Below are 23,206 nucleotides of genomic sequence, written 5' to 3' on the forward strand. Positions count from 1 at the left end.
GCATCAGGCAGCCCCCAATGTCCCCTGCTTTGTTAGACAGTCCTTGTCTTAGAGGTCCCCTGGCCTGCTTGCTCACCCATCTCTCATTTGCCTCAGAGGAGGATTGAAGGACAAGGTAAAGAAGCTTTCCTGAAGTGAGTTAAAGTGCAGAGGCAGTTGTTGGGGATGGATATAGGCATGTTGGGGAAGTACAACATTCATATTTTTCTTTAAGATTAGATGAAAATCCCTACTTCTCTTCTTCTCAGCTGTTGCAAACCTCTTTCTATTTACAATCTGATGGGCTGATGTCATTGTTCTGAGGGACTTGACCTAGTAGTCAGGCAGCAGCCAGGCAGCCTGAGAAACTTCTGGCATTATTACTTAGGACTGCAAATGGAGAGTAGAGCTCTGTCAAAACACAAAAATTAAACTGAAAACAGAAGCTTATGATTCAAAGCAAGGTGTGTTCACTGGACAGGTACTCCCTTAACAACCCCTGCTTTTTCAAAGGCATGAGAGAGACCTACCTATCATATACTGTGTGTGAACAACCTCCTAAGACCTGTGAATTTTAGGAGATCCTCAGGATGCCCATTTCCTTCCACCAATGCAACAGTCAAAGATACTGCTCTGTGCCACATGGCCCTGAAATTCAAATAACTGGTGCAAGATGACTTGAGTGGATGCCAAGTGAATGAGGATATTATTGCCTTCCCAGGGGTGAAGTGACAATGTCTTTTGCTCCTCAGAAAAGAGGAATACATGTCACTCATCAATCACATTTGGGCTGCTTCAGGGACAATATCAGTGTACCACAGTGGAAGCCCTGTCCCTTGCAGGGGATGTGCACCTGAGTCCTTGAGAAATGGGACAGAGGGAAGCAGAAAGATTGTGTGCATGAGCATGCATGAGAGAGGAGCTGGGGAATTGAAAACTTCTAAGGATGTGTGCTCAGCTCAAGTGGTAACAGGTAACAGTTAATGTCCTTCCTGCAGAAACACAGTCAGAAATGCTGTTGCCAGGAAAGAGGTTTGGAGGAAGGCCTCCAAACCACTAAAGAAGCCTGAAGAAGCTCCTAAGGTTACTTACGCAGAATTTCATGGTCACCTAAATTGTTTTGCATTACTTTTGCTAAGTGCCTATTTTGTATTAAGCAAATCCTTAAAATTGTTTAGTTTAAATATTTTAGAGTATTTTCTCCCTGTTCACAGATTAAAGATGAAGAAAGAAAACTGCCAAATGGAATGTTAGTAATCTCCTGAGACTTCAGCATCCTGCTTTACTCTGTAACCATAGACAGATTGCTTCAAAGGAATGTGTACCTGGGACTAAAGTTCACATTTGTGGAGTCAAAGAATCATTTATGTTGGAAGGGAGCTCCTGAGATCACCTAGTTTAGGTTTCCAGCCTGTCTTAGCTGAAGGAGAAGACATGAACCTGTGCACACCTAACCCAAGAGCTAGCAGGAAGAGCCCTTTCTGTGGGCTCTCAACACTGCCACACTGACCTCCTGCATGGATTGGAAACTCCTGTCCTGAGGCTCCCAGCAGAATTTAGGATCAAGATATCCACCCAAAAGTTAAGCTCTGCCAAGGGTTGTGTGACTCTGTGAGTTCATGAACAAGAGTGACCAATTCCCATGGGATTTTTGGGAGCAGAAGTTTAAAGACCTTATGGTTAGTCAGCCAAGCAATATCAGTGACAGTGGTGAATTGATGTAATGAACCTAAAGGCCAAATTATCCCTGTGTATGGTCTGGTTTCTCATCAATACAGCTGCTTCATTCTTGTTTGCCTTTTTTCTCTCAGCTGTAAATACTGCACAGCCAATTTAAGAATACTGGAACAGACCTAATGAGATGGCAAACAGTTTGCTGAAGTCTCTTTACCGGAATGTGGTTTGCACCCTTGCTCAGCTCTAGAAGACCCTGGGGCAGAATGCCACGGCATTTTTAAAGTTCTTCTGGCAGAAACACAGGTTCCCCAGGCAACAGTGAAGTCTTGCAAAAACACTGCTTCCAAAGCACTGCTGCCCCTTCCCTGCCTTCTCCAAGGGATGATCCCGTACAGAATCCTCTCTTACAAAAGGCAGTGCTAGGTGTGAGCACGGAAAACTTGAAGGCTACAGAAGGAGTCCCCAACAGCACAGATCCTTTGTCTGCAGCAAAGCCAGTCTGGTTCACACCTCTGTGAGGACACAGAGAGTCAATCATGTGGCTTAGGTGTTAGTGGAAGAGCTCTTGCTGCCTTGTCCTTTTGTGTACTACATTTTTAATGCATATTACCTGTGTTGCTTGATTACTCTCAAACATTTCAATGCATTTTACGTTTACATTTATTGCCTTGCCATGCACTCTTGACTCAAAAAGAAGCACTCAGGGAAGCAGTTCTTGGCAACACAGAGCTGGATACTGATGGTTTCTAACACGATGAAGAACTCACTGACCTGCTTCCCAAGCCCTTAGCTGTCGTGTCCTGTATGGAAGAACAGCAGCAGAGACTACTCTGTCCTGCCTGAACTGCCCCAGAACCATTCCAGAGCATGTCTGATGGGAAAAGGGAACTCAGAATTATGAACTCAGAATTGCCAGTGTCTACATGAATGGACAAATAAATGGTGAAGCAGGAGCTCTGGAATCAAACACCGTGAAACACTATCAGAACACTAATGACTGCATTTCCCTTCCATTTTCACTCTTGCCAACAAGTCCTCCTTATGTAAATGGATATGCAAATACATGCAAAGGATTCTAAAATAATCGGTGCAAAACTCAGAACTGCAAATGTGCACTAAATATGAGTTTGCATGGTGTGGAACAGCCTGTGGAGGGCACATCTCTGGGAGGTGGGGGATGAAGGAAGTAGTTATTTGCCTGGCATTCATGTGCATCAAGTGTGCTCAGGAGATGTTTCTGGACCAGTATTCAGCCTGATTTTCACATCCACACAATAATGTATGGAATGCAAACCCTGAACTGAGCACTGGCCCAGTCTCTTGGATGGATGGTCACCGAGCACTAGACACCCATTTTAAAAAAAGCTGGAAGCTTTTACAGGTGGCTTGGAGTTTAAGGCACCATTTGGAGCTGGAAAAAAAAGCTGTCATGTAACCTTCACCTCACTTCTGCAGCTGAAGGGCAATAAAAGAGGTCTTGGAAAGGTGAAGATGATCATCTTTTTCACACTTACAAAGTATGAGCTCAAAACCAGCATTGGTTTTCTGTAAGAAACATCTGAGAATAAAAAAATTGAAGCTTAGACCTCTGTATCTTGTGCTTAATCTTGACTCAAGTTGGAGTGATCATGGAGGGCAGTAAACTGAACTCTTCCAGATGAAAAGCAAGGTGTCCTGGAAAGAAAAGCTCCCTGAGGCCCAAAAAAACCCCAAAACAACAAAACCCAAACATAAGTGGGACTGTCGCTAAAAAAGGGAATAAAAGAGGATGAAAGCTACATCATTTCTCTGTGCCAGAGAGTAATGCACACTTTTTGCTCTGAAGTTTTGAAGCCAATCAAGCCCAGATCCCTGGTGACACAAAGAGAATTCTTTTTCACTACTGTGTTCCAGTTTGCATTCATTAAAGACAATGGATGAATGAGCAGAACTGTCTCTTTATAACTCATGATGTGAGGACAGACAAGACTCCTCTACCTTATATGCTTTGACAGTGTAAATCAAAATCATCTCCTCTCAAGAGCACATTCATAAGTTGGCCAGTGGCCAGTCAAATTCCTTCCTGCTGTGTGTGGACGAACAGCAACCACTAAAGCTGCACGTACAAAGAGCTTTGGGGTGCTACAATCACCCTTTTTCCTAATGCTTTGGCACCTCTGGCTCTGACAAGCAGGAACCAAAGCCCTGCTCAGTCACAAATCTTGTCTACAGCTTTGGCAAGAGGGTAATCCTCAAAGCTGGCTGTCATCACTGCCTCTGGACCAGTCTGCTCACAGAGGGATCCCTCCTGTCCCCTGCTCCAGAGTCTGGGCACAGACATTCCCCACGGGCTCCTGTCACTGACACTTGATGGAGGGTCTCCCCCTGTGGAACCTATGGCCCCAGAACAGGTCCACAGACCTGAGAGTCCTCCAAGAATGTAGCAGAGGCAGGTGTGAGTGAGGAGTGGCTTGTGTTGGGTACAGCTGCAGCAGGGTAGGACAGAGTGGAGAGAGCTCCTGCGTCCCTCTGTGCCACAAGGGAGGACACAGGTCACCAGGTGACACAGGCTGTGTTCAGCAGGTGCCAAAAGTCACCACTGACCTACATCCCCTGCTGCCTGGTGCTCCCACAAAAACTCACCATCTCTCTCTCCCATTTGCCCCATCCTTGGTTAGAGCCCAGACACCCATGGCCTGCAGAGGCACAGCTTTCCCAGTCTCCATTCACCTCCAGAAGGTGGCTGCCTTACTCCAGCTGACCAGACACATCACAGGGAGTCACCGGGGCTGCCCGGGGCCAGACACCAAAGACAAGAAGCCACCACCCAAGACAATTGTGCAAGAATAACAAATGTATTCTGTCTTGAAGAGCACAGCTAGAAGTCCTTTGCCAAAGTTCTTGGACAGAGATGATGCATAACTTCACCCATCCATGAGGACATATGCTCCTGGATGGTGAGGAAATGTGCCTGCCTTGCCAGGAGCTGGCTGCAGTCATGATCAACAGCTTTGAAGGGCAAGGGGCCATGCAGGGAGCTTGGCTGGTCCAGGCTGGCAGATGAGAAGGCTCAGGTTGCTTTGGAGCACAACAAAAAATATCAGAGCAGACTTTGTGAACAAATCTAAGAAAGCCAAGAAGTCTGACAACATTTCAAAAACCACTGTTATGGATGCCTAAGGCAGATTTTCCTTCAGTGTTTCAAGAGTAAGATGAACTCTGGTACATGGGTAGGGCAATGGGAAGCAAAAACAGCATGGAGTTTTTTTGGATTGCAGTGTTTTGAATTCTCACTTCCTCTTCTCTGCCAAAACTGTAAATTACTCAGTTAGTGTAATAAGAAAAGCCAGAATGGTATGAAAAAGGGTTTTAAAAATACTATTTTATTTAGCATAATAATAATAATAATAATAATAAAACTTCAAAATATTAGCTAATTATAGAGCTTTATTATTATTTAGATTAATGACAGCTGAGGCACAGAAGCATGAAGACCCAAATCAGAGCCATTGCTATTATTGAGTGAAAGTCTCCACCCTATGACAGAAGTTTCAGAGCATCATACAAGGCTTGGTTAGAGCATGCATGTGCACACACACAGATAAGGAGCCTTTCCTACAAGCTGCCTGAAATTTGGGAGGCACATCTGTGAACATCATGTGTGACCATCTGACATCCACAGATCTGGAGCCCAGCTAGGCTTTTTTTCTTGGATTCGTTTTGCAATCAAGGAACAGTTGCTGAGCAGCCCCTCCTGGTGGAAATGAATTACTGCTTCTCCAGAAGAATTGGAATTCAAGGTGTTTAATTCCAGCTACAGTCACTGCAACTAAGTTATTCTCTAACACTTTACCATGCTGTCAGTGAAAATCTGGAGGGATTTAAAAACGCATTCGAGAAAATAATCTGTTTAGCTGAATTTTGGTGAAGATCCAAAAGTGCCACTTCATAAAGTCAGGTATCTGAGAAGATGAATCATCCATTGCTTTAAACATGACCTTCAATGTGTCACACTCCACACACTGCTGTGAATTTCAGTTATTTGTAGAGAAACTGAAATCTGTTTTCTAGCAAACACTTGAGGACATTTTCCTTTATTACGAAAACCACTTACAAGTATTGCTGACCTCAACTGGCTTCTGTTTAGCTGTTCTGCTAAACCTAAACATTAGACAAGATTACTCACAGTCAGGCTTTGTGGACACTTAAATGTTTAGGGGTTTAACCACACAGAAAAAATAACAGCACATAAAATGCACTGTTTAAGTTACCTGTGGTGTATACAAAGCAAGTTGCATATTTTATGATGAGTCTTTGCTCAGTTAACACCACCCTCTGAGCTACTGGCAGAATCTGGGATTTTGGCCAATTAGACTACTATCACAAGTGGCATAAAAACTGCATTGGTGTCATCTCACCAAGATAACAGAGTATTATTAATCCCTGCACAAATAGAGATGGAGGCAGAATAAAAAGCATTGTTGCAAGATGCTAAATATTGAGGCTTTTCTACTAAATTAATGTAGCAAAAGAAATGCAAAGAAAAGAGACCATATCATGCAAGATCTTTATCAAGGCCAATTCACATACTTAAATACAAATAAACACATGCATTTCAGTGTTAACTAGTGAACCTCACAATCAGAGAGCAGCAAGATAATGAGAGCCCTTACATTTCATAAAAAGAGAAGAAAAGGAGGAAAAGTGATTTTTTTATTTGTGCTTTGGTTAGCAAAGAGAATTAATTTGATAAACAAGTGTCAGGTTTTATTACCAAAAGCAGTAAAAAGTCATATCCTGCTATGACAGATAACAACAGATCCAAATGCTCATAGGCAGTCTGCTTACAAGTTGGCAAACTCTCTTTAATTTCCACCAGAGAGCAAATTAAGACATAAAGGTAACTGATCTTTGCTGAGGCCACAGTTTCCCACATATTTTTTCAAGGACTCTGTTGGTTTATCCTACCCCAAATAAACTTTTTCTCCACTCATTTGTTCTTTCTCCTTTAGCTGAGGCAGGACAGAAGGATCTGTAGATGTGTGATGAACTGAATCAGGAAAGTGATGCAGATTAAAACCCATTAATTATCCAGTTCCAGTCCTAATGCCCCATGTTAGCACAAAACCAGGTATCCAAGAACAGCTCAGGAGGCAAAGCAGGACATGGATGGAGTAGCTACTGGAAGGAAGGGTGAAGGACAGCTTAAGCCACTCTGTAACCTAAATGTAATGCATAAAATAAATCACAGTACAATGTCACAGGAATTACACAGATACAACTTGTTCTTCTTAGCTAAAATCATGGCTCCTGCCTCTTTCTTAGAGGTGGTATTTTTCTGGAAACAACTGTTTTATCATCAATTCAAGGTTATTCTATGCATCATTATTAACACATTTTTGCCAATTATAGATGTGGACAGTAACATTTATTTCTAGTAGAATAGCATCTCAACAAACACATCACATTTGTAAAACAGCCCCCCATTTCCTTATTTGCTGAATAAAAGTGAACTGCACCATTTTTTCAAATTAAGAACTGAAAAGTATCCAGAGAAAGCACACACTTGCTGTAATATCTATTGTCTTTTCAGGGTAGGAACTTCAGTGCAGAACTCAACTCTGACATCAAGGCCACAAAACAAGGTGGTTCTTTGACTAGACCAACAGCTGGTGAGCAGGAGAAATATTTTTCCTATATTTCCTCATCTTTCTCCTGCTCACCATCTTCCCCCTTTGACTGAGTGTCCTCTAGTGGAAAATGTATTTACCAAGGGAAACCATGTCCTGAACTGTCCAAACAGCACACAAGGTTATTAGCAGCACCACACCACAGGACTGTGAGTCAGGCCACTAAACTGCATCATGATGATGTGTTCCATTATTGGAGAGAGTAACATCTCCCAAAGTTAATGTGGCACTGCACCATCATGATTCAGGTTATTTGACTGTAATAGAATTTTCAGTTCTCAAATATTCTTAGTGCAGTTTTCAGAGTCTCTTCATTCTAAACAATGCATTTAGCTATTTTTAACATTGCAATACAAAGAAATTATCACTGTTCATTGAGAGGCCATCTAGATATACACATATTTTTTAAATAAGCCTTTAGTAATTTTCTCTGTTGAAAGAGAAGCTAATTTATTATCAGTAATTAATGCAGCTTTGGTTATATTAAGTTGTGAATGGCTTGGGACCCAGCACTACTTAATTTGCTGTGACTTTCCCTGGTCTCTTTGAATGACTGTGACTAAGACAATTTTCTTCTGTAGCAGCCACTTCTTTGTTAGTATTTTCTGTCACTATGATCAGTTTCTTCTGAAGTCATAACCTCAGCATTTCATTATGAACAACTAAAAATGTCCCCTCTGAAAATGAGAAAATTTGGAGAAATTATTGATAAAACATTTCCTTTGTCATTGCATAAACTGCAGTGTCTGTTGCTCTTTCCCACATATCTTGACTTCCTGGAATATTATTATCACAATCACAATTATAATCCCCATAAGGATATAAACTTTCCCAGCTAGAGGTACATATAACACACCTAAAACTGACCTTAGCATCAAGCATAGATGTCAGTGATAACTATCTTGCCCTTTGTGTCCTGAGTGAGTATAGCTCATGTGTTGTACACAAGTAGTTTCTGTTCCACAATAGATACATGGGATGAAGTTTGATTTATAAAAGACAACATTACTTGCCGATTTTTATGTAAACAAGAAATAGTCTGAAAATACATTTCCTTTTTTTTTTTTTTTTTCTTTTTACACCATAGAGACAGCTGTTATTTATGGAAACAGAATCTTTATGTGTTGGAGGAATGTAAATTCTTGCTGCTTGGAACCTAACAGAGTGGACTTGGTCTTAAACAGCAAAGTGATGTGAAGAAGGAAACAGCTTTCAGCAAAGCAGACTCAGTCATGTGGAAGTTACCCTGGAGTCTAACCAAACTCTGTCAAAAAGCTCCCAGTTCTTTGCCTTACTCTAAGCAGGTCCTTCAATTTTCAAGCAGAAAAGAATTTGAAGTAGTCTTCTCGTTCAGTTCTCCTCAAATTCTCACTTTAGCCTTGCTAAAAATAGGTAGGGACAGAGTTTCAGTTTTTCAGTATTGCTATTGGGTTTCTAAAAGATTTTCAGCAGCTGAGAACACAGGAGAAAGCAGGAGCAGTCTGACACCTGCCTCCATGGACACTGGTGTAAAATCAGAGCCCCAGCATCACATTTATTTACTTGTGCAATGCAACATCAAGCCAGATTTATATGTATTTTTAAACAAGAAAAGGACAAAACCAATTTGGATTGTTTTGCAGAAAAAACAAGCTGTTCTGAGAAGCTGTTTTTGCTTAGTGCTCTCTGACAGTTGATTTTCCCTGACACACACCACAAATTGCTGAAACAGAAACTCCTTGGGAAAAGGGGATGATATCAGTATGTTACAGAGAGGAAGGAGAAAGCTGTTGTGCCTGTCACTCCCTGCACCTGATGGCCCTGCCCCAGGTGCACTGCAGAGCTCTCAGGGTAGGTTCCCTAAAACACAGGGCAAGCTCAGAAAGGCTCTGTTTTCCCACCAACAGGAATGGACACTGAGTGTGCTTCGGAAACAAGCTCCTCTGTCCTTCCTCAGGATGGCTGGATGCTTACACCCAGCTTCCTCCTCAGCTGGCAGGCTCTGTTCAGGCAGCTGAACTCACCTCACTGTCCTTTCTCTACATTAACTTTGCTGCAGAGATGAGTTTTGCAAAAAGCAATAAGTATCAAGGGCTGTTACTCAGCAACACAAAGAGGACTCCAGTGGATGTGTTTGTAGGTATACCCCTAAAGTGTGTAGAGAGGAAAAAAAAAACAAATCCCAAAAATTTTTCAGATATTCAATGTTACTCTGAAAAATCTATTGTCTCTTTATCCTGTTTGCATGGCAAGCTTAAATTCAAGTGATTGCCCCTGGAGTAGCTGGATTGATCAAGAAATTCAAACACAAGAGCACTTACCAGTAAATCTCATGGGTGGCAGAAATAACAACACTGCTCAATTTTATTGATCAGCCTTCCTTGCTTTTTCTGCATCTTCACAAATATCTGCTAAAACTATTCTTGGGGCTTCATGCTTAATAGGAAGCAGCATCAGTAAAAATTCAGGTCGAGGACAACAAGGCAGGATGGTTCTGATGAAAATTGCATCTGAAAACCTTCTCTCTTAATGTCAGTGTGGATCTTCACATTAAATTATACCAGAGGCTCAGGGCAACGATGCAGAGGCATTAATGGTTAATGCAGTGGGACATGCTCCCTTGTAATTGCCTCCTGTCATTGCTGCAGTGCCTGGGAGATACTGTGAAGAGACAGAGCCCAGTTTATAAACCCATGTCAATGGATCTTCTCAAACTCTGAGGTAATTTTTCTTTTTGAATGAATTGTCAAATTCCGTTGTATTAACAAGTTTACCTGGAGGGGCATCACTTCTGGTTGGGAAAATGAAAAAGGGCCTTCTTGCCAAAAAAGTTACAGTTCTCAGGAAACAGCAGTAGCAAGACCAAAAAGCCATGACCTGGGATAGTACTTTTGGCTGGTGTAAACAGAATTCAGCTATGAAGTAACAGAGTTCTCCTCTAATGGAATTGATATAATTCCTCCCCCTCATTTACCTTTGTTGCATTTGGCCTGTCAGCTGTTCTGAGGAAAAAAGGCACTCAGAGATAGAAAGAACATGGAAAAGAAGAAAAGGAGCAAACACTTACAACAAAGTAATGAAAGGCCAAGAGAAAATGGAGCCCTGAGCAACAATGGAAGCCTCATTTCTAAAATAAAGACATATTTTAAAATAAAATAAATATTTTTAGGGTTCTAAAAGACAGTTCTGGCACTGAGTACACAAAGACAAGCCATAAAGAAGGTGAAACATTTTATCGAATAATTTCAGGAAATGTTTCAGATCTGTTAAATATTACTAAAGAGATAAATGATATTGGGAATTATAACTTAACAACTTATATTGATATAAATAACCTGCTTATAAAACTGAGCACAACTTTTGCCATCCTCTCATGGCATACTCTGCTTTTCCATCACTTTTCCATCCACAGCAGCAAGTGTTATGCACATGTCTCTATTGATCACTGCAGGTCTCTGTGCTCTCTTCCCATCAGCTGCAGTGAATCCAGATCTGTACAATACTCACACACAAAGATATACCCATGCTGTGGTCTTATCAGCACTCTCAGAGCACACCCTTCTGGGGTTCAGCTCACCATGCCTGCACCTGCCACTTGGCCAAGGACTGCCAGTTTTGCAACAACAGTGCAGAACTGTCAAACATCCCCAAACTCACAACCTGAAGTCTCCCTGAGACTGTTGTACACACAGTAGGAAGCATTTTAAACTCATCAGTGAGGAGAAGGGAAAAAAAGAACGTCATCCTAGGAGATTCACGGAGTTGTTTGGGCCACCAACAAATCTTTAGTATCAAACAACAACCAAGTGTTGAAGTCTAAAGGTGCAAGTTAAAGGTTTCAATGGAAACAGCTCCTACTTATTTTATCTTTGTGCTCATGAGCTACACTGAACCAAGCTCCATCTTACTGAGTTCTGTGCCTAATCTCCAAAACTGAAGTAACCTTCCTGCTACTCTAATGGTTTCACATCTCTTTTCCTCCTTGGAGGTTTCCTTCCTCAATCTTCAACCCTCAAGAGCCAAATTTTAACACTCATGCTCTTAACAAAGAAAGAAATCAACAAATAAGCAAGTAATTAGATACACAAATAAAAGCTTGAAAATAGACCTATACTACAGATATCTCTCAAATCCTCATGACAAACACCTAAGAAGCTTGAACTGCTTACTTGGCTGTGGGGCTGGGAATATTCACTGTTGCCCTTCACTAAATTCTGCTTTCATCTTATCACTGTTTCAGGATGAAACAGCACTGAAACCTCAGTTATCTGTCACAAAAGGACAGCTTTATTACTTTTATAATCTCTGTTAACAGAGATGGTTTTAAACACTATTTCCTAGAAATACTAATTGGCAGAAAATACCTCACTATTTAATATCACATTTCAAATGTTGCTAACAAAATTCACTACTGGGAAAATAAAAGAACACTTGATCCTGGGTCATGCTCAACTAAGAATAATGAGTTGGTATCCTTGATCTCGTTGTTCTGGGTTGGTATGACTTCCTGGTGGCTTTCCATAAATTTTCAGGTAGCTGGAGTGTCATTAGTCTCCTCTGCTCATCTAGGGGCTGACCTGGAGACATCAGGATGATCCCAGGTATTCCCCAGTACTGCAAAGAGATAAAGAACTCAGATACTTTCCTTTAATCCACCATGAGGTCTTGTTAAAAAAAAAAAAAAGGCTTGGGGGAAGAGAACCAACACAGGTGAGAGTCAGCTCCCCTCTTAAATGAAGGGTCACTGTTTGCCAGAATAGTGATCCAGCCTTATACAGTCACCACCCTCACCTCCAAATTCCATCATTACAAAACACAGCAGAAAATTGTTTCCACCTGTCACATTATTCAGGGATCTGGCACTGGCACCAGAATTCAATATTGCCCACTATTCAGAATTCTAAGATCTCTTTTCAGATGCTTGTAACTAAACACACATGAAGCGGGCATGAGAGAAGAATCCTGAAGGGAATTGTTTTGCATTCTTCACAGAGTTTGGAAGCTGATGAAGCTTTAAAAGCCTCCACTAAACACAGAGATAAAAAATACATTCTTAAAAACTAAATGCAGCAACAGGCCTATGGGGGACACAAAATCTGATCATTCAGGTAGAGAGCTTTGTGGACGTAAAACGGAAGTGGTTTCAGGTTATATGGGTCAGCTTAATTAATTTCCTACCTGTTGACCTCTGTGTAATTTTAAAACTCTCTCTTTTTGAGTCAGTGAAATTTTTTTTTAGATAGAACTCTTAGCTTTACAGTTAATTCTGGTACTTTGAGAGACTTGTTTTCTGTGTCAGTTATATTCACAGGTAGAGAAAACCAACTCAAGGAACAAATTAAGATATTTATTTTTGCATTGTTACAAATTTGGGGGCGGATTTTCCATTAAATGTATTTAACAGACAACCTATTTGTACTCAGGCCTTTCAGCATTTTAATACGCTAAAATATATACTTTTGGTGCCATACAAATTATGGTTAAAAATAATTCTCAAGGACATACTGAGGGGACGAGAACTTTAAGCAAAATAACTCAAGTTGAAATAGTCAATTCCCTTCAACAGTGGTTTCTATTTTATGAGATTATATTCTTTACACTAGCAAACTATATACAAACAATACCACAAAACTACCATAAGTGCAAAAATGTAAAAAATATACACAAACATATACACAAATTGCCGTGTTTCTGTCTGAGCTACCTTACAGTTAAGAAATCCAGTACAAATGCATGATTTGTATTTATGTATTTGACTTGTAAGTATCTAATATTTAATTGTAAACAAGATTCAGCATGTAGAGCAACTTAAAACAGTTGTCAGAAGCGTAAATCATGAGGCCTGGAGACTGAAGAACTGTGCACACTAGGATCCAAACTGACATACAAACCCACACATTTTCTGACTTATCCTGCAGGGGCATTTAGGGTACTTAAAAGACTTGGATGTATTCATCTACTCTAAACAAATTCTTGGATTTCATTGTTTTACAAAATGCACACATTTCAATATTCAAAGGAAAATCAGTATCACATTTGCAGGTGATACCTGGTGTAGGTTTTCATGTTTGGTAAGAGGTTTTTTTGTTCATTACCATTGAATAGCTTTTTGGTTTATTAAGAAACCAAACTTGGCAACTCAATTAAGGAACAGTAAATGAAAGCAAGCAAAGGATGTTCACAATCAACCACTTAGTGTGCAAACAGAAGCAGACACATCCCTTAAGCACAGATGAACTCACGGGGGATTATCCAGTGAGTCACTGACAATGCTGTTCATTAGGCAAGTACACATAGGGCACACTGCACTGCTAAAAACTTGCAGGATTTAGAAGAGATAGTGGAAAGAAAATGAAAGTTGCCTTTGCTGATGTGATGATTGGCTGCTCTCAGCCACTGTTAAGATTCTTAGCAAGAATTGTTTGTTTGTTTTACAAAAGATGGTTGTTTTTCAGGTACTTCCAGGCCACTCATCCATGTATTATTTGAAACACCTGGACACTTAATGAAACCCAGGATGACAGTTCTATTAGTTCTATTAGGATGGTGCTGGGCTAAGTAACAGGAATAGCAGTAGTAGTGTTAGATTGTTAGGACAGAATTAAAACATTGTCTATGCCAGTTTAAAGCCTCTACAAATATGAAAACTGCCCACATCTATAGCAAGTGATTTCAGTGGAAAATTCAAGTACAAGAATATTCTTTACAATCTCCTTGTGCTAATGGAAAATACAGTAATGTTATCTATAAGCTTCCATTTCCAGGAAATATGTCCAGATTCAAATCATATCTTGTGTATTTTTTTCCTAAGTGCTTGAAAACTCTTACAGTATTGAGCAGAGTATTGATGAATCCCTTCTCATACATGATACTTTTTGATTTAAAATACAAGCCGAGACCCACAAGACACATTCTTCAAACTAGTCTTAGTGTAAAGACTAGCTTGATGTTTTGTAATTTTTTAGGTTTTTTAAACATTTTAAACACTGCAACAATGCAGAATTTATACCCAAAATTAGAAAACCATTTCCAAAATAAAATGTTGAAAAAAAATTTAGAATCAATTTCACTGAAAAGCCTCAATAAAGTGCAAGCAGCAAATGAGAGAGTTTACATAGTGAAAAGTGAAGTTTAATAAATTTGTACAATCTGTATTGCTGACAATGAGAGACACGCTATAAAAATGTTTTACCTTGACATCATGCCCTCATATAAAAATATATTCTAGTTACCTTGCAGTACAATTAGATCTTGACAGAACTGAAAAAGAAAAGAACACTGAAATGCCACTTCTTTTCAGCAGTGTCTGAAAGGAAGAAAATATGCAGATTTATGCTACTGCAGTGTATTTTAATTAAGTGGATGAACTGGATTAGCTATTTACTAGTACTAGCTAATTACTAGTATACTAACTCCCAATGAAAAAGGTGCATTCCTACTTACTTGCACTGATTCACCACTACTTCTTGAGAAGGCATCCAGGAGGTGCCACATTGCAAACATGGAACTCATTCCTGTGCAAAATGCTCATGCTTTGAGCTCTCATTAAAGCAAAGCTCTCTAATTACTGAACAGAAGTATGCACTACAGCAAGTATTTTTACATCAGAAAATATTTTAGGTTATTAAATCTGCAGGTATTTTTCCTCTCAAAAGCATCTCCTCCTGCTTGCAGCAAGTCATTTAGCTGAAATAACCAGGTTTTCAGTGCACCACAACTTCAATGATTCCAGTGAATTGAAACACAACTTTATAATATCACCTGCCACCCTACCCAGGAAGCTGTTTTTACCTGGAGCTTTGTTTCATGAAAAAAAAAAAAAAAATAGAGCACAAGTCTTCCCAACAGAGGGGACATTTTCAAATAATTTACTGTCCAGCCAGATTCTTTGGTGTTCAGGAATACCTAGCATAGTATCAGCATGAACAAGCAGTAATTTTTTTTCCTTCATATACTCCTGCTTGTCCCTTAAGGCCCATGAGCAAAGTTTCTGCTAGAGGCAGGTTAATTGAACAAAGAATGAAAATACTTCCTCATCACCTTTTCAGACTGAAGTCTGATCAATAGTATCTGATGTCCCCCTTTCAGTGGGGATTTTCCATATGGCATATGGGCAGGATTTCCACTTATGACTAGCACAGAACTATAACAAATTTACATACTGGCTAGTCATTTAAAGTTTAATCTACTGAAATTCAAAAGGAGTACTTTTCAATTCAAAAGAGTCTTTACTTTTTATTCTCCAGTTTTTGCTAATACAAGACAAAAAAAAAGTTCATTATTGCACATCTATCGCCAAGACTTTCAACTGCCCCAAAATGGTGCAATGTCAGGTGCTTAGTAAAGCTCTGTGGAGACACATGTCACCTATTAAATGGTAAATAATGTCAGTACCAACCTGGATTTTCGAAGTTTTGCTGTCCTTTGTTAAAAACCTCTCATGGGTTCACTGTTTCAGTTAAAGGACCCCAAATACTCACTATCAAATAACTGATGACACACAATCTAAAGTAAGAATATCTTGTGAGAGCAGCAACTTTGCAACAATATGAACGTTAAATAAAAGCAGATTACTAAAATAAAGTCTGTATAGCCTTCTAACTATGAAATTATGAAATACTTGGGTTTTTTTTACTTATGATTTTTCATTCTTACAAAGAACTGTTGGTGACAATTAGAATTAACTGTTTTCCTGAACAGTAGATATTTTTAGCATTGTTATTAGTGTAACAGTAGACAAAAAAGCTTTTACATATAATGAGTTTAAATAAATTTAAGACACTTTTCTGTAGGATCATCATCAAATGATGCTCTTCAATAATTTGTGTAAGCTTCTAAACCACATAAAGGATAATGCACATTACATTTTATTCACACTATAAAAAAAGCACAATATACAGGCCATATCCTTTAAAGTGCAACACAACAGAACATTTCTGCAACATTCAGGTTCTTCAAAAACCCACAAAAGTAGGTATTTAATATTTAGGAACAAATTCTGTTCATAGGTGTATTGACACTGAATCTAAACTCTGAATGGTTATCAAGCTTGTCCTTGCTGGAAGTGCCACGCTAAAAGCGATGCTTATGACCATTAAACAGTATTATCTTATCTGCTTCCATATTAGACAGCCTCATGTCTCGTGTCCACAATGAAAGCTTTTATTCTTTAGTCAGTGAAGAGCATCTGCAGAGCCCTTTATTGAAGGCAGTTCTTTGACTATGCTCAGAAAACCTCTTTAAAGTCCACTTAGCTTCACCATACAGGCTACTGCTTCAGATGTCAAATCTACCAAGAAAAATATGGTAAATGGAGCAGAGCAAGCATGTCTCTGAGTTGGCAGCGCATGCTTCACTATGTTTGGCACTATCGACCAAATGTACTGGTAACACACAGTACAAGCACGTACCAATTTGCTTTTCACTTCTTAAATATTTTTGGTTGGATGTTTCGCTAGTAACAGGTGGAAAACCTCATTTGTTCCTGAGATGAACATGACAAAACAAAGTGAGCTCCATCTAAAGCTGCCAATAGGACACTTTTCTGCATTTCCAGCCTTGCTACCTGCCTGCTGAGCCAGATTTACAACCTCAATCCTCCCCAAGGCGCCACTTCTGAGATTCTTCTTGACGCACATCTGGCCTGATCTGGTTTCTCATTCCACCCAGAACGTTTGAGGTCGCCTCTGTTGCAACAATGAAAGGTTTCACCACAGTTGGTGGGATTTGGCGCAGGACTCCTCCTACTGCTCCAGTGACTCCTCTGTTCTCATGCTCACGAGCAGCAGTCTCATAGATGGTTTGGGCTGTGTCCGTAATACCCTTTAAGAAAATAAAAGGAATCAGTTACACTAAAAAAGAAAAAGCAACCTCTTCTAGTTTTAAGGGAAATTTTAAACTGCTCAGCATTTTTCTTCCTGGTGATTTGTATTATAACTGTAGTAAAACAATACTGATATTAATATGATTTAGTTCTTCCAATGAGGCTTAAAATGACACTCCTATGGACTTAGAGATGTAAATATTTCATTTCGTATGGTGGCACATCTTGTGCATAAGGGAAGAAGCTTTGGGGTACTGTGAACTACTGAAAAAATGACAAAATTCTCTGGAAACTCAGCTGACACCTTACTTCATAGACACTATATAAGGTGCAACAAACAAAGTACAATACAAAATATAATAAAAAAGAGGTCAGCATTCTAATTTATATACTCTGTCATACTAGAGAAAAGTTTCACTTCTTTTAAATCCCGCATTATGCTTAAACTCTACTTCCCTCAGAATTAACAGTAACTGCAAAGGTTGTAGAGCAGTAAGGGAAGGGAAGGTTGGATGAAACAGCACAGGAAATCAAGTTTACATAGCTCAGAATAATTGTAAGCCATCACTCAAGTCCTATTCACACTCATCTGCATGACATCTTAGGTTTTTTCCTTTTTCCATTCAAGATTTCTGTTGGTTTAAGATAACTGATGAAGACAGTCTTGTTCAAATCTGAAATCTCCTTCTCCATTTGGTCAGCCTAAACTTTTATAATGCCATTTTAGGAAATAATTCTTAACTCTGGTTCCTAACAATTGCTTCTGCACTCACCTCTTTCACAACACTGTAGGCTTTGGCTACACCCTCCCGCAGGTCGACCGGCTGAGGAGCCAAGCGATGGCGAGGGAACCGTTTGATCTTTTTCGCTTCAATGAAGGTAGGCCCTGGTGATACCATGTCATAAGCAGTTTCTGCAGCTGCCTGCACATCAGGAGCAAATGCAAAACATGTAAGTGTTATAGCACCTGATCACAAATTTTAACTACTAATAGGGTGATGTCACTGAAATAAAAGAATTCTTATTCCATAAATAATATTCATTTGCATCAGATTACAGTTTTGTACAAGAACTTCTGGAATGTGCAGCTCTAGCTATACATTAGTTCCATAATGAAAGAATGAATGTTGTAGCTCTGGGTGGGGTTTTCTCCCCTCCTAATTGTTGTCTCTTCAAAGGCATCCTCTAAACTGCATAAAATGTTCAAGATAGAAAGTGAACATTTGATCAATGGTATTTCTTACAAATACACACATATAATCCCACTTATGATTAATAGCACTGGTTCTCTGACTATATATGTTCAAGCTAAGGCACATATATTATTTTTGCACAATTAGATGGTAAAAGTCTACTTTCATTGTACTTTTGTATTTTTTATATTAAGAAACATAAATTTATTAACACTTTAATCCAAGATTCCTTTCGTATTAAATCCAGGAAGCTTTATAGACTTTGCGTAGATCTACAGAAACAGTACTGGTTTGGGTTTGGGGGTTTCTTTCGGCTGGTTTTGTGGGCTTGTTTTTTTAAAAATAAGCACAGAGAAGCTGACATTTTATAAAAAGGTAAGAATCTACTAGTGGAATCTACACATGGAACAAAGAACTCATCTTTCTCAGCATCATGATTTTTTTTGTGAAGCTGAACATTTTCATATTAAACTGTACACTGTAATGCATTAAAGACATTAAGAAACAAGCAGCAGCTTGAGTGTTGAGCAGTATTTAAACACAGTTTTCTAACCACTGAATTTGATGCCATAGTCCTCATCTCAGAGACCGCTGCAAACTTTGCCTAGTCTCTGTTCTCCTACTTATACAGCTGCCTTTTCTTTTTTAACAGATGCTCCCTAGCTTAAATCTATAGCATTAAGACATTAGCTTAATACAGAGCACTTACTAGACACAACTCTCATTTTACATCTAACTTCAGGAGTATACACTCTACCTGTATAGTCTGAACCATTCTGTTTGTCAGCTCCAGTGCTGCCATGGCAGTGGAAGTACCAAAAGAAGCTGCTCCTCTTTGAAAGCCTCTGACAATACGACCGTCCTTGCGGTACTGCTCTATTGGCAACCACACCAGGTCTTTCAGACCTTGCACTGAAAATGAAGACACAACACCCAAGTCAGACAGTTCTCTTAGATAAGCAGAGTGCCTTGAAAGGAAGTGAAACCAAGAGCCACCATGGTTTGTGTCAGTTTTTCGAGAGGGGAGAGGTGTTGTCTGGTTTTTAAAGAAACAAACACATTCATAAGTAGCTGAACAAAAGTAAGAATTAACTTACCTAACTGCACAAGCGAATGCATGGGCCCTACTCCTCCCAAAATTCCTGGTAGCTGGTTTTTCTTTATATCATTAAGCCATTCACTGATGGCATAGGAGAATAATTTATCCACACCTAATAAACTAAAGTAAATACAATTATTAATTTTTTCAGACAAACAATTCCTAATAAGATAAATGCACTCATTATTCACTGATGTAAAAGATGTCATTTAAACAAAAGGAAAGCTTCTTCAAATGTCTTTTATTGCTGTTGGCTAAGCCAAGTATTTCAATTGTATATGCTTTATAAAACAAACTCAAAACTGCATAATCACATCCAGTTCCATAGGAAGTGAAGATGAAACTAAAATGAAAAGTTTATCATCAAGAATAGCACATATATTGAATTCTTTTCTGAGTTAGAAGTTCTTGAATTATATACATTTGAAAAAAACCTAGAACAAAAAAGTACTCTGGATTTTAGAAAGGCATTTTAAGAGAAAATTTGCTTTGCATTTGCAAATTTGCAATAGCAGTGTTGATCTACATTTTGAGAAACTTACCCGTGTCTATAGCAAAGCCTCTTCAGCTTTAATTCTGAGCAGTTCAACTGAGCAAGCCCAATCAGAATCCCAGCTAATGTTCCCTGTAAGTGAAATATTTTGTTATCACATACATTTACTCAACAACCCATACAACCTGTGAGGAATAATTTCATAATCTCAACTCTTTTTTACAAGTATTTTGTCTAAATATTCTCTCCCAGTCTCCCAAATGTACATGGAAACTTGCAAAAAAAGAAACCTGGCTTAACCTGCTACTCAAAAAAAAAACCACCTGGATACAAGACGGCTTCTTCAGAAATAATAAGCTAAAATAAATTATGCAAACATAGTTCTGGCTTTAGTGTGTTCCAGGCATTCTGAAGCTACCATATTTCATGTTTTGATTTCTGATATCTAGGCAAATTCAAGAAGTTGCTGCTTTCCATATTTTCTTACTAATTTGCCATGATAAAGTACAAGTCTTTTTATGCAAATAGGATTTTTTTATGTCAGCTTCTAAACTCAGTGTGATAAAGAATGGACATTTTAACAAGAACCATAGGCATTTTTTTCATCTGTAATAGATTCTGCCATTGTCACTGAGGCCCATATGTTACTAGACTGCAAGGAAAGGAAACAAGGAGAACAAACAACAATATTTTGTTCAAGCATCAATGAGGAAAAGATAAAATAAAATGCACGATTCTGACATCAGACAGTTGTATCATACTTTGAGTGGCAATACAGCTCTACACTATGATTTCAAGCCAGTCATGGAGCTTACAAATGTGACATTCAAGTCTTATCCTGGATTAATCATAATTTGGGATCCACCCCTAGTTTTCCAATTAAGAGTGAAATGAGGTTAAGCTTTACTGAAATTAAGGGGAAAGAAAGTGTTTTATATTTGTCACAATTGCATCATTAATGATTAGGGAGCATAAAGATATTCCCATTCATGGAGCAGGGAGGGGAGAGCAAAACAAATAGCATCAAATTTTTGTTCTATAGTATCAGCATTATACACAAACCTGATCCATTGATACATGCTTCCCATGGTAATCAAGCCGTATTGGAACTTCTGATGTAAAGCGAAATTCTCTGGGACATACAAAGGAAATATTATAGTGAGAAACATGAAAATGAAATTAAATTATCCTTCTGAAAAGAAACTCATGGTTTCCCATTCTCCTGGAACAGGATATCAGCATATGACCCTTTTCTGTAAACCATAAATCCTTCAGTTACTGTGTTAGTACTTCAGAATAAATGCACAAAATACAGTGGCAAATTCAGCTTTCCTTTGTTTATTTACATCTATTTCAGGTTAGCATTTGTAATAAATTTTTAAGTCTTGTAAATGTGCTACTAATCCTGCAAGTAAGTAAAAACCAAGCAAACACTGACAAAATGATGGTTCTGTGGGCAAGTGAAACTTGATAAAAAATTCTGTTAGTAATTTATGTGGCAAAACAGAACCACAGCCATGTTATTACAATTTAACTCTGCACTGCTTAGCACAGCACACATCTTTTGTTAAAGGCACTTATGATCTGAATGTACATGAAAAAACTTCTGCATAACAAATTACAATTTTGATAGTCACTTCCCAGTCAGGGCTACATTAGAGTTTCTCTCGTGATATCTTAATTTCATACCTCTCTTCCATTATATCCTTATATCATTTTCCTTTATATATCCTCATCTTTGGTCATATCAGGTAAGTTATAGTTAGACATAAGAGTACAAACACTGCTCTTTTTGTGCATTTGTAAAACATCTCATTACTGGTTCTCTATAGGGCAGAGATTTAATTTTTACTTCCTTGTGCACAGTAGTGTGCAAAAGTTAATAAAAATCATCATCAGTGGTGACCTTCCAGTGATAGAAACAAATATATTTGCTTTCTACAAGCAGCCAATAAACAAAAAAATGCACCTTGCCTGAAGGTCTGGAATAGTTTATCATTACACTTTCTTAAAACATTTTGTAACAAAAGTTTACCTGAAAAATACTGGCTGATCACTGTATGATGTCGTTTCTTGTGAGAACTGGTCATCCTCTCCATTAACCACATCCATGGACTCAATGCTGCCATTTTCATTTGCTTGCTTTTGTGATGCAAAAGAAATGACTGGACTTGGTTCCTTAAGGCTGCTGACGTGCCTGGGCAAACTACATGTAACTTCAGCACCAGGAGACTTTTTGACTAAGAAAAGAAGTTACACACAGTAAAGTGACTCATATTTTTCACAGTGATTACAGAGACACTGTATTTACACAATTACTGCATCCTTAGTAAGTTCTAATGCTTATCAGTAGGAATTACTAGCAGGGCAATATTTAGATTCTTTCAGGTTTTGATAGAAGTTATTACATGCAGCTGAAGTTGAGGTTAGTGCACCAGCATAAATAATGGATCTGGTTCCAATAATGGCAGTACTTCAGAGTGCTTCTTCACCTGTGCACTTCAGCATGACATCTCAACAGAAATAGGTAAAGAAAGTATATCTGCTTAGTAATATCCAAATGCACTTCATAGTGGAAATGTGCTTTTCAATATATACTATTTTGCATCAGATAATGTAATTGATAAGAAGTACTGCTTCAACAGCATATATACATTATTTAATACCACTTGCATTAAGTATTTTTGTCTAATAGCTTGAAGTTGTCTAACAGAGAATTTTATAAATAAGCAGGACAATGTATTAGTTTTATCTAAGAATAACGCCCAATAGCATATGCACAGTCTTCAATTTTTCCAGAAGTTCTTATTAAATGTCCAATTTTGGTTAAACCTCCTTTTATAGAATTAAGATTCCAGGTGTTGAAGACTTTTGTTCATATTTCTAAAATAAAAAGCTTAAACACCAAAGGCTTTTGAGTTCTCAAAAAATCAGTCATTAACATTAGTGCTCAAACCCCAACACAAGGTTTTATATACACAAGATTCATATGAATTTATAGACATGTACCCAAATTAAAGGACAAATAAGCAGTACTTTTATGTTAGATTTTTTTTTTTAGAAATATACCTTCAGGATCTGGAGTAACTAAGAGTTCTACTTCTGTAGAAAGGCTAGTGAAAAAGTCCTTCAGGAAAAACAAGGCATCCTAATGGCAAAAAGTAAAATAGAATCAGGTTAAAATAAATACAAAGACCTAATTCTCTAAAAACATTATCTACTATTCCAGATCTATTTCTATGCAGATATGAAACAAAACTTTTTTTTTCTTTTTGATCCTTTAACATATGAATA

General features: G+C 38.5%; 1 protein-coding gene across 2 annotated transcripts in view; it reads right to left on the reverse strand.

Annotated features, from left to right (window-relative positions):
- Nucleotides 1-12,630: 12,630 nt before the first annotated feature.
- ATG2B (autophagy related 2B) overlaps nucleotides 12,631-23,206 on the reverse strand; it is a 46,032-nt gene continuing 35,456 nt past the window's right edge. For both annotated transcript variants that reach the window (XM_018907259.3, XM_009101769.4), the window contains exons 35-42: nucleotides 22,982-23,060; nucleotides 21,948-22,152; nucleotides 20,975-21,044; nucleotides 19,962-20,044; nucleotides 19,418-19,539; nucleotides 19,078-19,232; nucleotides 17,901-18,050; nucleotides 12,631-17,126 (exon numbers count right to left, since the gene is read on the reverse strand). In XM_018907259.3, coding sequence (XP_018762804.1) covers nucleotides 16,896-17,126; nucleotides 17,901-18,050; nucleotides 19,078-19,232; nucleotides 19,418-19,539; nucleotides 19,962-20,044; nucleotides 20,975-21,044; nucleotides 21,948-22,152; nucleotides 22,982-23,060 — 1,095 coding nt within the window. In that variant the 3' untranslated portion in view covers nucleotides 12,631-16,895. The remainder of the gene's footprint in view (nucleotides 17,127-17,900; nucleotides 18,051-19,077; nucleotides 19,233-19,417; nucleotides 19,540-19,961; nucleotides 20,045-20,974; nucleotides 21,045-21,947; nucleotides 22,153-22,981; nucleotides 23,061-23,206) is intronic.

This window comes from Serinus canaria, chromosome 5 (genome assembly GCF_022539315.1).
Source record: "Serinus canaria isolate serCan28SL12 chromosome 5, serCan2020, whole genome shotgun sequence".
Lineage (NCBI taxonomy): Eukaryota > Metazoa > Chordata > Aves > Passeriformes > Fringillidae > Serinus > Serinus canaria.